General features: G+C 44.7%; 1 protein-coding gene across 1 annotated transcript in view; it reads left to right on the forward strand.

The window, feature by feature from the left end:
- Positions 1–4,075: 4,075 nt before the first annotated feature.
- The window catches only part of Pde5a (phosphodiesterase 5A), a 125,695-nt gene continuing 116,264 nt past the window's right edge, over positions 4,076–13,506 (forward strand). Inside the window, exon 1 of the mRNA XM_026783945.1 lies at positions 4,076–4,197. Within this exon, the coding sequence (XP_026639746.1) occupies positions 4,076–4,197 (122 nt within the window). The remainder of the gene's footprint in view (positions 4,198–13,506) is intronic.

A 13,506-nucleotide genomic window follows, 5' to 3' on the forward strand; every position in this document is an offset into this window, starting at 1 on the left:
TGAGTATAACATGTATTCTTTGGTGTATTAAGTCTATTTGATGTAAGATGTCATTTAATTCTAAAGCTTCTAAAGTTTCTCTGCTTACTTTTTGTTCAGATGACCTCTCTATTAGAGAGGGAGGTGTGTTGAAACCATCTGCTACTACAGTATTGGTGTTGATCTGTGTCTTCAACTCTCAGTAGTAGACGTTTTATGAAATTGGACCACTGTATTTTGGTGATTATGTGTTTAATATTATAATGTTTCTCTATTAATTGTTCTCTTCATTGGAATAAAGTACCCTTATTTATCTCTTCGGATTGGTTTTAGTTTGAAATTCATTTTTTGAGGTAACAGGATGCCAGCATAGGCTTGCTTCCCGGTCCCATTTGCTTGGAATACTTTTTTCCCCATCCTTTCTCTTTAAGGTGATTTCTATCTTTAAAGCTGAGTTTCTCGTAAAAAAACAGGAAGACAGACTTTGTTTCTTAGTCTATCCAGGTACCTATGTCTTTTGATTGAAGAGTCGAGGCCATTAATAATAAATACTGAACGATTACTGAAGCTCATGTGGCTGGGTGTGGAGGCCAATGCCTTTAATCCCAGCACTCTGGGGGCAGAGGCAAATTATCTCTATGAGTTAGAGGTCAGCTGAGTCTACATAGTTTTTCCAGGCCAGCCAAGGTTATATAATGAGACCCTGTCTTAATCAAAATAAAATAACTCCCCCCCCCAATAAAAACAAAACAAAAAAACAGGAAAAGTATGTGTATATTGTTGTTTGTAGGAGGAGGGTCAGAGCTGGCTCCGGGCCAGCCGACCATGTGCATGAGTGACTTCCAGATGAGCCAACCAGAAGTCTGCCAAAAGGCCTGGAGACAGCTGACATCACGATGACCTAGGCCAATGAGAGAGAGACAACACAGCATGCCAAACTGGCACCGCCCCTGGGTTCTGGGAGGGAGGGTAAGAGGGCTACCCATACCCTCAATGAAAGAGCCAGCTTTTGGTTTTCAGCTGGCTCCCTGAGTCTGCACTGTTGATTCTGTGCCTTCTCACCCCGTCTTCCAAAAGGTTACCTATGTAGGGCGGTGGTGGCTTATGCTTTTAATCCCAGCACTTGGGAGGCAGAGACAGGCAGATCTCTGTGAGTTCAAGACCAGCCTGGTCTACAGAGCTAGTTCCAGGACAGGCTCCAAAGCTGCAGAGAAACTCTGTCTCGAAAAACCAAAAAACAAACAAACAAAAAACCCAAAACCAAAAAAACCAATACCAAAAATACCATTGCAACAGTTGTCGATGTTGTTGTTGTTGTTGTTGTGGTGGTGGTGGTGGTGGTGGTGGTGGTGGTGGTGGTGTGTGTGTGTGTGTGTGTGTGTGTGTTTAATCCTGTATTGCATATCATTAATTATAGCTTTGTTTGTTCTCTTTGTAGAGTATCTTGGCCATGCTAATTCCTCTCCTTAGTCTCAAGGATTGATTCTAACATTCTTTGTAGGATTGTTTTGGCGGATATGAATTTTTTAAAGTTGTTTACTATGCAAATAGTTTTGCTGGGTATAGTAGTTTATGTTGGCAGTCAAGGTCTTTTAGAATGTGGAGTGCATTGACCCATGATCTTCTGGATTTCGAGGTTTGCTTTGAGAAATAAGCTGTTTTTCCGACGGGTTTCTCTTTACATATGCCTTGTGCTTGTTCTTTTCTCTCTTGTAGTTTCAATAGTACTTTTTTTTTGTTCCAGTATTTAGTGTTTTGATTGTGATGTGATGTGGGGAGTTTCTTTTATAGCTTTATCTACTTGAGGTTTTGTGTACTTCTTGTATCTGTATGTTTCTTTCTATATGGAAAAGTTTTCTTCTGTGATCTTGCTGAATATCTGCTCTATGCTACTGGTCTGGAATTTTTCTTCCTAATCTATGTCTAAAGCTTCAAGGATTTGGTTTTTCCAAGTGTCTCAGTTTCTGCACATTCCTTTTTTGTGGTTTAAATTTTTTCATAGTCTTTGCTTTTTTGGTCTAGTTCCTATATTTTATATTCAAGCACTGATATTTTTTTTCTTCTATTTGATCCATTCTGCTTGTAAGACTGTCTCTTGAGTTCTTTAGTTGGGTTATTTTGTTTTTCAGTTCTATTTTCATTTTAGCTTGATTTTTCTTCAGTGTTGCTATCAGAATGTTTGATTCTGATTTTAAGTCCTAAAATTTAAGTCTGTAAATTTCCTTCAAGCCTATATTTATATTTTTTTAGACATCACTCAGGCATTTATTGCTATCCCCTTAAAGTTCAATGAGTATATCTTTAATTTTCCTGAACTCTTTGATAAAGCTTATGGCTATCCTTTTAAATTTTGTACCTGAAGTTCATTTCGGTACTTAGGAAACATTTCCATAGGACTAGTGTGTTTTCTGGGGCACATAGTGTCTTGACTGATCATAGTGTATTTGCAATGTGACTTGTGAACGTGAAATTCTTTCCTTTGGTTGTATGTTTTGATGTAATAATTTGTCCTGCTGGGCCCATGCAGGAGCTGAGTGATGTGAGGTTGGCCAGGTAAAGTTGGTATTAGAACCTTGTTCTGCAGCTGGTCCTGTGGGTGTGGATATGGCACCAGGGCTGATGGGAGATAGGAGGGGCAATTTATTAGGCAAAGATGACTGTCAACCATAGGTCAGGCTTGGAGGTGTTGAGACGGCAGAGGACAGAGGGAAGAATGAGAGAGGGAAGGAGCAAAATCAGCAAAAGAAGTCTGGGAACTGAACCCCAACCTATGGAAGAGGAGCAAGGACTTTTAACCACAGAGTCAGCTCTCCAGTTTCCAGAGTTAAGTTTCAGTGTGAATTGTGGATGGGGGCACGAGCAGTCGAGGTCCAATTTCTCTTATTCCAACGAGTTTAGTTTTAAATTAAGTGACTTCTTGGTAGGAGGAATGTGTGGATATAAGGGGAAGTATACAGAGAACACTCACCAATGAGGGGAAAGTCCCCATTCTCTGAGCATAACCAGTATTAGTAATTAGTACTGCATTAACATATCAGGAGAGCACAGCCACTTTAAAATCTAATATAAGATATCACATGTTGCTTTGATCATCGTGTTTTTTCACAAACCTAGAAACCTAAGACAATGCTATGTTGAGGTATTGATGTCAGTTAAATATAAATGAATAAATTTTACATTAGCTTCATTGGGTGTTCTCAGTTGCACATGGGTAGTTATCGTTAGTGTTCTTAAGTCAGCATTATCGTGCAGAGGTATTCTTATTTTCAGAGGACAGATGGCTGTAATTTTTTTTTTTGTCCTGTGCCCATCCCCAACCGTGCACTTTCAAAAGGAGGGTCTTTGCTATAATGAACCAACACACTTCACAACTGATGTTAGCATTAAGGAAGGGTGTGGTTTTGTTGGAGGTTACACCATTCCGCATCTGCAGGTTTCTCCTGGTGGTTTGTACCTCAGTTCTCTCCCTAGCCTGTGGGGTCCCTGGTAGGAGTGCTTGGAGTGACTGGAGTGCTCCTGGGAGGGACGTGGGTTCTGGGTCCTCTCCACCAGGAGCTGCTTTATGGAGAGAAAAAAAAAAAAGATGGGGCTGTCATTGTACTACTAAGAGGAAAACGCCCTGGTTAACGTTCCCCCCCCCCCCTGCCTCCTTCGTTCTGGACTCAGCGTGGGTCCTCAATGTGTTATCTTCCCCTTCCTTCAGTTGGGCATTGCATACACGCCCACCGGCACCTTTGCGAGCAGATGGAAGCTGTCTCGGCCCACAGCGCACCCCAGCGGGCTGTCTGGATTTCTTCTAGCTCGGGCCACTTGGCTTCCGGAGAGCTCGCCAGTCAGAGCCGCGGCAGATGCAGAAAGCCGGTCTCCGTGGGACCCCAGCGAGGGCACCCGCCACCTGGGAACGTCGGGGACCTGGAGGGGCGGGGCAGGGCGTGCTGGGAGACTTGCCCGCGGTCCTGCTGCTTCGCGGGAAGAGTGCCGGCCTGAAGCCAGGCAAAAGGGGAGGGTCTCGAGCACTGTCCCGCTCCTCCGAGAGAGGGACCCGGCAGGGTGGAAATCCTGCACCCGGGAGCCACTGAGACGCGCGGCACACACCATGGAACGAGCCGGCCCCAGTTCCGTGCAGCCGAAGCAGCAGCGGGACCAGGACTGGGTGGAAGCGTGGCTGGATGACCACCGGGACTTTACCTTCTCTTACTTTGTTAGAAAAGCCACCAGGTAAGAAGAGGATCCACAAAGGACACGGCCAGGGGCGTGAAGCGTGACCTAGGGCTTATCTTTTTTCCCCATTCAATTTTCCCCTTTGGTTCAACATTAAACAATCCCGGTTCCCAGGCCCTTTGCTTCTGAAGTAGCTTCTCGGTCCCAGTGCTGACTGGAGTCCTGGACTTAGAGCGAGCACGGTAGAAAACTGAGGCGTCGGATTAGATAGACTTGCCCACGAAGTTAAAAACAAAAATGTATAACCGGCCTGGGAGTAAGATTACTTTCACGCACGCTCACGGGCCTTCCCACCCGGCCCCCAGCCCCCTCTACCCTCCCGGTTTCCCCCTAAAACCGATTAAGCAAAACCAAAACAAGCCAGAGCCCCCTTCCCAGCGGCTCCGGAAGCACCGCTGCGGGCGCGTCCCTGTGGCCGCGCTCCTCCCCATGCCCCGCTCGCTCTGACCCTGGCGGGGCGGGGAAGCCGGGGGGATCGGGACCAGGCCACCGGGAAGCCTGGGAGCAGCAGCGTGCCCGGGTCGCCCCAGGGAGGACTATCTCCTTGGGTCCCCAGGCAGTCCCCGGATCATCCCGCCGCAAACTGCGGCGCCGCTAGGAGGTCCTTCCAGGAGCTTTGCTGCGCGCACACAAAGGGCGCGCGGGGGGGCTGGGTGGCGGCTGGGGTGGACTCAGGGGCCCGGGGCCCCGGGCACCCCAGAGGCCAGCTCTTCCTGGTCGCGAGCCAAGCGCCGGGAGGCCGCCGCGGAGGGCGGGGAGGAGGGAGCCTGTCCTCCAGGAGCCGACTGCAGCAGGGGCAGTCGGGGCGCGCGAGGACTTGAGAGTGGAACCGAGGGACGAGAGGGTGGAGCAGAGTGCGTGGCGGGCGGGTCCCCCCGAAGTCCGAGGAGTCGCCTCGAAGCCCGCGCGCGCGCTCATCTCCCGCGCGCCGACCTTGGCTGAACTAACAAGCTCTGCTTTGGAGAAGGGGCTGGAGCCCCGCCACCGGCGCCTTGGGGCAACGGCCGTCGAGCAGCTGGTGCTGGCCGCCCGAGCCGGGAGGGCGACTCTCGCCGGGCGGGGATGGTGGACAAGCCGGCAGGGACTCGCCTGTGCGCGGCCGCCACTCGGCCCGGCGCTGCCCGCCAGGGGGCGACGCCACGCGGGGTCCGCAGCCGGCGACCCGCAGCGAAGAGGAGGCACGGACCGTAGGGGAGCCAGCCGGGCACCCACGGAACTCCTCCGGCCCCGAGAATCTCCCGAGTCCACCTTCCGAGGAGTTCGGAAACCAGAGTCCCACGTTTGCTATGTTGCCCTTTGGAGACAAAACGAGGTACTTCCTTCAACATCCCACTGGCCACTTTGCCTGGGGAGGGGTGCGGGAGTCGCCAGGGTTGGAGGTGGCACTCAGCACACCTGCGGGAATAAATGGGCAGTGTGATTTTGTGTCTCTTCTTGCTTTCTCTCCGAGATACCGTTTGGGGTCAGTTTTCCGTTTTCCCACCCAGTAGCCACTTCTGAACAGTTTGGACGTTTTGCTTGTGATCCTAACTTTTAATCTCTGAGCCATCCTCTCCCGGAGAACCCAGATAAACTGAGTACCCACCCCTCCTTCCATTCCAACTCCCCCCCCCCCCTCCCCATAGTGCCTTCTTCCTTCAATCTGTGAGTTTAGAGCGATCAGATGATACCTCCGAAGGGAGAGCGATTTCTTTTTAAAACGGTACTGGGTGTTTGAGCAGAGGCACCAAGATAGACAAACCATCTCGAGCTAGAATTATCGATTGCTGTGAACCAACAGTTTCCAAGGGTCACTAGTGACTCTGAGACCATCTGTCCCCGGTGTCCTGTCTCTGCACATTCTCACCCTCTGCTCCCTTTGAATTAGAGCACAGGAAATGGGGAGGGGCTAGAGAGCAGGGCTGAGTTTTAAAGAATGCTTTGGAGGTATCCTTTAGACGGGTTGTTAATAGAGGAAAGAGTAAGACAGCTTGTCTAAAAACACCGCAGAAGCGTCCCATTCTGTGTTTCCCTCTCCGCTTTGAAGACAAACTTTGGACGGTTTACTGGCAGGTTTTTGACTAGTCCTAGGAGAGAACACTCTCAAACCTTCCACAAACCTTGAAAGCACAGTAACATTGTATTTGAAAGTCTAAACAGTCTCAATACATTTGGTATTACTTTTTTTCTCTCAAGTGGAATACGATTAAAATCTCAATTACAGTGCTTACTGTAAAATTTAGATAGTCAGAGACTCCAAAAAACCGTTTCCAGTTAGGGCATTATTTGATTCTCTCTCTCTGGGTAAAACTTGGAAAATGAGATGACAGTGTAAAATATTTAAAGGCCTTCATTTTGAGAAGTTGAGAAAGTTATTAGCATAAAGAATAATACTCTAGGAATTTTTGTGCTGCCCTTCCTTGGTCATTTTTCGTGGAATTGAAGTTTGGCTTTTTGCTGGCGATATTAGCTGAAGGCTTTTTACATAAGCATAGGAAGCTGGACACCACTTGATCCTTCTTCTATTTTTTTTTTTTTAAAAAGACAGACTACAAGGGTTAATGTGCTTCACATTGTTGAGATAAAAGTTTATTGTGTTCATTTTAGCCATGTTAAGTTTACAGCACAGTTCTTTTTAAACTAGAGCCTGCGTCATTTTGTTGTGCTTTGTAAGTATAAAAAAACCATGTGCATATGTACAAAGTGTATGTGAGTCTACAGAGAGGCATGTGGCGTGTTTAAAAGCTTAAAATGAATTTAGATTCATTTAGAATGCCCATCTGCAGCAGAAATCGGGCTTGTTGATAGAAATGTTTCTGCATTTATTAATTGTTGTCACGTGGCACAAATGTATGATATATCCTCCTTTCGCCAAGCCCAGTTGTCTGCATCGAAGCGTAGTCCTGGAACATAATGAAACTCCTGGCGTTCTGGGTTTTCATACACCTCTTAATCTGGCTTGTCCTTGATAGAAGTGAGGTTGTCAAGTTGGTTTTTTTTTTTTCCTTAAAAGTCTCTTCAAATACATAGCCACATCTGTATTAATGGCTATATTCTCCAGCAAAGGAATGGATGAATGCTTCTTAATGGTCACGAACCATTTACATGAATCGGAGTGTGAAAGTTGAACGAGGTGTAACATAGTCTATTAGCATGAAAATTCACTTTGCTTTTCTAGTAAAGGACTAGCGCACACCTCCCACCCTCGCTATCCTAAACTACTGGGAATCCTTCAGGACTGAGTTAATTGGAGGCTTTAATGTGTAGCCATTTACAAAGACAGCCTTCATGGTGCTAAAGCCTCCCGGCAGCTGCTGTTATTCCTGAGAGCATATTGGAATAGTGTTACCTTTCATTAGTTACTAATCGGGTCTAGGACTGTGGGTGATGCTTTGAGTCGTTTAGTGCTGAAGGGGTGAGATGGATGCATTTTATTGTTTGTTTGCCAGGCCAGAGCCTGAGAATATTTGGCCTCCAGTGGAAACAGGAGATTTAAGTGAGGACAAGTTTTATGGCAGGTTGGATCAAAGTCCAGAAACAGTTTTACAGGTCCTCGCCGCCTCCCGTGACACACTTGACACCACAAAGCGGGGCTGAAGTAGTTGAGTCCCCAGGTCCTGCCGTTGGGATTCTTCGTTCTTCTCTCTCCTTGACTTTTTTTGTATTTATTTTTCTTGGTGCAGTTGTGGGAATTAGCTATGGTCTTCCGCATGCAAGGCAAGGGCTCTGCCAATTGAGCTATATCATACCCAGCACTCGAAATTTTGAGGTAAGGTCTCATTAAGTCGTCCCATGGCTTTGAACTCACTGTGTAGCTCAGGCCGAATCTATCTGGGCTTTCCAAATATTTAAATAGTTGGTATTGGCACAGGCCACAATGCCTGGTTCCTGTTTCATTTCTAAAAGATGTAACATTTTTATTTGTAAGGTACATTCGTTAAACTTATATGGAGGCTATAAAATACATATTGCTACCCATCCTTAAAACTCCCTCTTTCTGCAGTTACGTAGGAATGGAAAAAGTTTTGGCCTTCAGAGAAATATTTACTATGCGTATTTTTTAGACAACGGTATTGTAAATAATAAGTTCTTCAGAGCATTTGCCCAGTCTGAGTGTGACTATGGGTGTGTGTTTATGTATTTATAGCAGTGATTCTCATGCAGTAACGGACAGTTTTCTTGTGTTGTTCTGTGCTCTCTACGCCCGCGCTGCCTGCCTTCTAGGCTCCTGGATGCTCTCTGATAACCTTCTCTTCTCATCTAGAAGAATCCATAGAAGCCCTTGGAACAACAGCTATTTCTCGTTGCCCTCTTCTCTGTAACGCTTTCATTTCAGACTTCTAGATCCGTCTCAGATCCTAAAGTACATGATCAAGATATGTAAATATGCGTATATTTTATGCAGTATTAGCCATCGATGCCTTTCTTGAAGTAAAGTGATGTCCATGTACAATGTAAACTCAGATAAGCTTGTAAAATCTATAGTCTCTTCCAGTTTGTGATCTGAAAAATCCAAAGAAACTGTCAATATTTTCATGATATCATGTCCACAGTAGTTTAAGATTAGGAAACAATGGTGTTTTTCTTATTCGACAAAACAAGATTTATTTTTTTCATGGTGTTAGGGATTGTATCTGCAACCTGCAGCACCATAGACAAGTTAGTGTCCCATCTGTGAACATTGTGTAGGGCCAGCCCCAAATTGCCCTTCAACTAATTGCACCTACACAGATGATCTCTGTTCTCTGACATTGTTTCTTTTAAGGTAAACTTTTAAAAAACTGCGGCAGAGGATGTGGTTTACGAAGATGCTCCCCTTCCATTGTACTTGGAAACAAATTACTGTCTTGCTCCCCCTGCCGTGGATGTTTCCATAATGCTCCAGAATGATTTCCTTTGTAACGGGCAAACTACACAGAACTGGGCAGTATTTGTTTCTAGCCTAAGCAGAGTTTATTAAACTTTCAATTGTGGTTTTCGTGTTGCATTTGTTTTTGTTGTTGTTTTCGGAGCCGAGTGTAGGATAGAAAACATTCCTTCCTAGGATGAAAAATTTGTTAGTAAGCCATGGAACAATCAAATAAATCAGTGGGTTGATTGGTCATTCAGAGTTGAAAATGCTTCGGTCCTGAGTTTAGGGTGCAGATGAGCTGCGCACTGTACAGGACTTTCTGGAACTTTAGTTTGGAGGCCCAGATGTAGGTACAGGTTGTTGGTGTTGGTGTCACAGCCATCCATGTGCCTGGGGAGCAGCTTTGGTGTGAGGCTCCCAAGAGTGAGTGCCCGAGAGCTGTAGGCATAGGAATGAAACCGGAGAGTCTCGCCACATGACTCATTCATTTGATATCTAGTTCTATAATCATTTTTGCTGACTTGGTATTCTCATTTTGTTTTAAATGCTATCATTATTCATTTATTTTTATAGGACTTTCTTCATTTTCAGTGAATGGTAGGACTTTGTAAGCATTTCCAATCAAATACTTGAGTATTAAATTACTCAAAACAAGTTGAGTGTTAAGTTTCTAAGAATCTTGTTGACAAATAGAATAAAAACTATCTTAAAGCCTTTAAAAAATATGTCCATTTCTATGGGCTTGAGTTTGTAATGGACATACTGTTTGAATTCTTTTTTTTTTTTTCTTTTTCTGAGATGATTACTCTCTACTGTAGCCCTGGCTGCCCTGGAACTTGCTTTGTAGACCAGCTGGCCTTGCATTCAGAGCTCAGAAATCTGCCCGCCTCTATCTCCCTGCTGGAACTAAAGGTGTGTGCTACCACTGCTTAGCTTTTTTTTTCTTTCTTCCCCTTCTCCTTCTCTTCCTCCTTCTCCTTTTTTCCTGTTTATCATGTGCCATCCTTACTATCTTCTTTGATAAAATGACCTCTGAATAAAGAAGTGTGTGTTTGTTTTGGGGTGTGTGGGTGGGGGGCATTCTTAAACTTTGGAGGAAATTGACTGTCATTTGATGTTTTAGTGATAAATATATTTATCTCTATATATCTATATATACCATCTGTATTCTCTGTTGAATTCCTATGTAAGAATGTAAGAAAATATCCTATTCCTTTGAACTAACAAAATAATTTAACCCTCAGATACACACAGAGAGGGACGGGGAAGAGGGGGGACAATGAATTTTATAGTTATAGAATCCATTGTTTTAAATTTAAGTAATATACCCCTCATATCAGAGGCCTTGGGCTCAATTTGTAGCATAAATCAAACAAAATAAATAAATAAAACAAGCCCCACCCCTATTAGATAAGGGCTTTCTTTCTGATGTCTGGTATAGTAGTTAGGGAGTTTTTGTTCTCATATGACAAAACCCTACCTCGGCCCAGATAGAGCCGACTGTTCATTGGAATGCCCAGGGATTGGATCAGGTGTGCGTTCACCTGATCAGATAATCTTGTTAAGAGTCTGTTTGCCTGTCTGTCTTTGCCTTGCCCATTTATCTGTTGGCCTTGAACTTCATCTTTGGGCGCTGGCAAAATTCCTCTTCGGTGAGTCTTAAACGTCTGCTGTTAACAGGACACCTTCTTAGCGTTAGTGATGCTCCCCACGCTTCTCCCCTTTACTGGGTTCATCTGCCTTCTCTGCACTAATCCAGGAGAGTAGGGAAGCTCGATTGCTTTAGTAGGGCAGTAGCTACACAGTTCTCAGGTTTCCTTTATGGAAAGGGCTGTGGGGGAGGGCAGAAGAAAAGGGAGGGAAGAGGAGGGATTGTCAAAGTAATGTGGACGTATCTGGTGCTGATCCTCCCCGCTCCCCCCCCCCCTTTATTTTTTTTAGAACCTTACTCTGTGTGGCGGGCTTTTCTAGAACTCTCTATGTAGCTTCAGGTTCCTTGTCCTCTTCCTGCTTCAGCCTTCTGAGCCCTGGGGTGAGTCACCACCACCCTCATCTTTTCATTTTAGTGTGTAGCCCAATGTGGGACTTTTTAAAGTCAACTTGACGCAGATAGGTATAATTTAATCGTAGCTACAACATTTGTGCAACTGCAGTCCTAAATTGCATTTTAAGTGAATTATGAACAGAATGATAAAACTACAATCAAATGCAAATTGGCAGCAGTCATTAAACGCCCCTTGCAGCATCATTAGCCCAGCTGTGGCGATGAGCAGTACACCCTGGCCATCAGGCCTCTCCCATGTCGCCCCCGCAACAGCAGCTCAAGCCTCCCGCCCTGCACCTTTAGCATGACATCCTCACTTTTGGACTTTTTTTCTTTTTCTTTTTCTTTTCTTTTCTTTTTTTTTTTTTTTTCATTTTTCGAAACAGGGTTTCTCCGTAGTTTTTGGTTCCTGTCTTGGAACTAGCTCTTGTAGACCAGGCTGGCCTCGAACTCACAGCGATCCGCCTGCCTCTGCCTCCCGAGTGCTGGGATTAAAGGCATGCGCCCGGCTGGATTTTATTTTTCGTGTGGGATTGGAAGTCTGCCTGCATATTAAATTTACTTTCCCACTAACTTATTGAAGGCAATAAGTGGGTGATTCCAATCATTTATGGCATACTTTCACCTTTTTTATGTCTTAGTCATGACCTTTTGAAAATACCAAACTAAAGCACTTTTATAGAAATGTAGTTCTTCGAAATATGCATGTATTGAGTCCTCAAGTCTTCGGACTGATAAATGACCACTTAGCGCCATTCCGCCTGTTTCTAAACTGCAAACCAATCAGCATACTTAGCTAGCTCTAGGTTTCCGTTCCTAAACTTTCTTCCACATTGCGGCAAGTTGGCCCTTAAGTGATGTCATTCCTCCATGCACGCAGAAACGCAAGGAAAAATACAAAGCAGGGTGACCCTCCCAACCTGGAAGCGTTTCTGCGTTCTCTTTGCCTCTGCTCTCGGTTTCTCCCAGAGGAGAACTCTTGGGAATTGAAGAACTTTAGGCGGAGGGTTCCTTTCATTGCCATATCAAACCCAAGTGAAGAACGTACCTTCAGGGTAGAGCTCACGGAGGGTGTGAGGGGCCTCAGAGGTCCTGTTTCCTGTACTGTCCTTATAGCCAGCTAATCTTTTATTCACCTAAAGTGTTTCCCAGACGTATAGGTTGGGGTTTGACTGTGATGTGCTTTGCTCTGAGACATTATCCATCAAGTTTCAGGGTAAATTGCTTCCTTGGGCCCCAGGTACTTAATGCCAGGAGCATTTCTGATGTCAAGAACACCCCAAGATTGTGACACCAGTCTGTACCCCCACATTTCCAGATTTCCCTCAAGGACTGGCACCACCACTCAGTTTAGACCCACCATTTAAGAACCTTTAAAAAGCATTTATGTTATGGAAACTTGGAGCCTTATATGTGCCAAGCTTAGGTGTCAATTCCTAATCCATCTTTCTGAGAGAATGGCTTTTGCTATGGTGTTTACTATCTCTGTAAATTAGTTCTCAGGACTGTGAAAGTAGATAATGCATGTTGTCTGCTTTTTCCTGCTAGTGTTTTGTTTTATTAGTAGTTTATGGTTCTCACATTAAGAATTAATTGCACCTAAAACTTGATCATAAACATTGATAGCTATTTCCCTTTCCTGACAAATAGAAGTCAGAACAATACTTTAAAAGGCCTCAAGTGTCCTTCATTCTTAGGTGGCTTTTTATCAGTGGTCTGATGGAGCCTTATTTGGGGTTGTGTAAGGCTCTAGCAAGGTAATTGGAACAGGAATTAGGCCCTAAGGTTTTGCTCCCAGCTGAGATGGGAGCTGAGAGGGGCCAGGGCCAGGCCACAGCTTCACCCCTGACTTTAACGGGCTCCTCCAGCTCGAACATTCCTTGCTTCTCAGGAGAACACAGCATCAGCTTCTCAAGTTAAACAGTTTCATTCTTGTATTTTTCCAAGCTTGAGTAGCGGATCCAGGTCAAATTATGCAAACCCTGTAACTAAAACTGTATAAAATAGGATCTAAGAGCAGGAAAAATAGCCAACATTATTTTTATGAGAGTTATTTTTGTATTTTTTTCCTACAAATAATTTTAGGAGATTGTTTTATACAATCATTCTTTCCAGCCAGAGGACTTAGTAGGCGCTTTCTAATTCAGGTACTAGTGATTAATTGATACAACCGGTGGATTAAAAAACATTGAAAAGAACAAAAAATATGACATTTTAATAGAATAGTTATAAACATGAACATGAACTTGAGTGCTGTGGATTAGTCACACCTGCAGATCTTCCCTTTGTTTTGTTTGAGGCACCCAGAAAAAGCTCTCTCAAAAGTTATTGCTTCATACAACAAAAGTATATGCTCAACTATGTTCATAGCAGCATTGTTTGTAATAGCCAGAACCTGGAAACAACCTAGATGCCCTTCAATGGAAGAATG

Source organism: Microtus ochrogaster, chromosome 21 (assembly GCF_000317375.1).
Source record: "Microtus ochrogaster isolate Prairie Vole_2 chromosome 21, MicOch1.0, whole genome shotgun sequence".
Lineage (NCBI taxonomy): Eukaryota > Metazoa > Chordata > Mammalia > Rodentia > Cricetidae > Microtus > Microtus ochrogaster.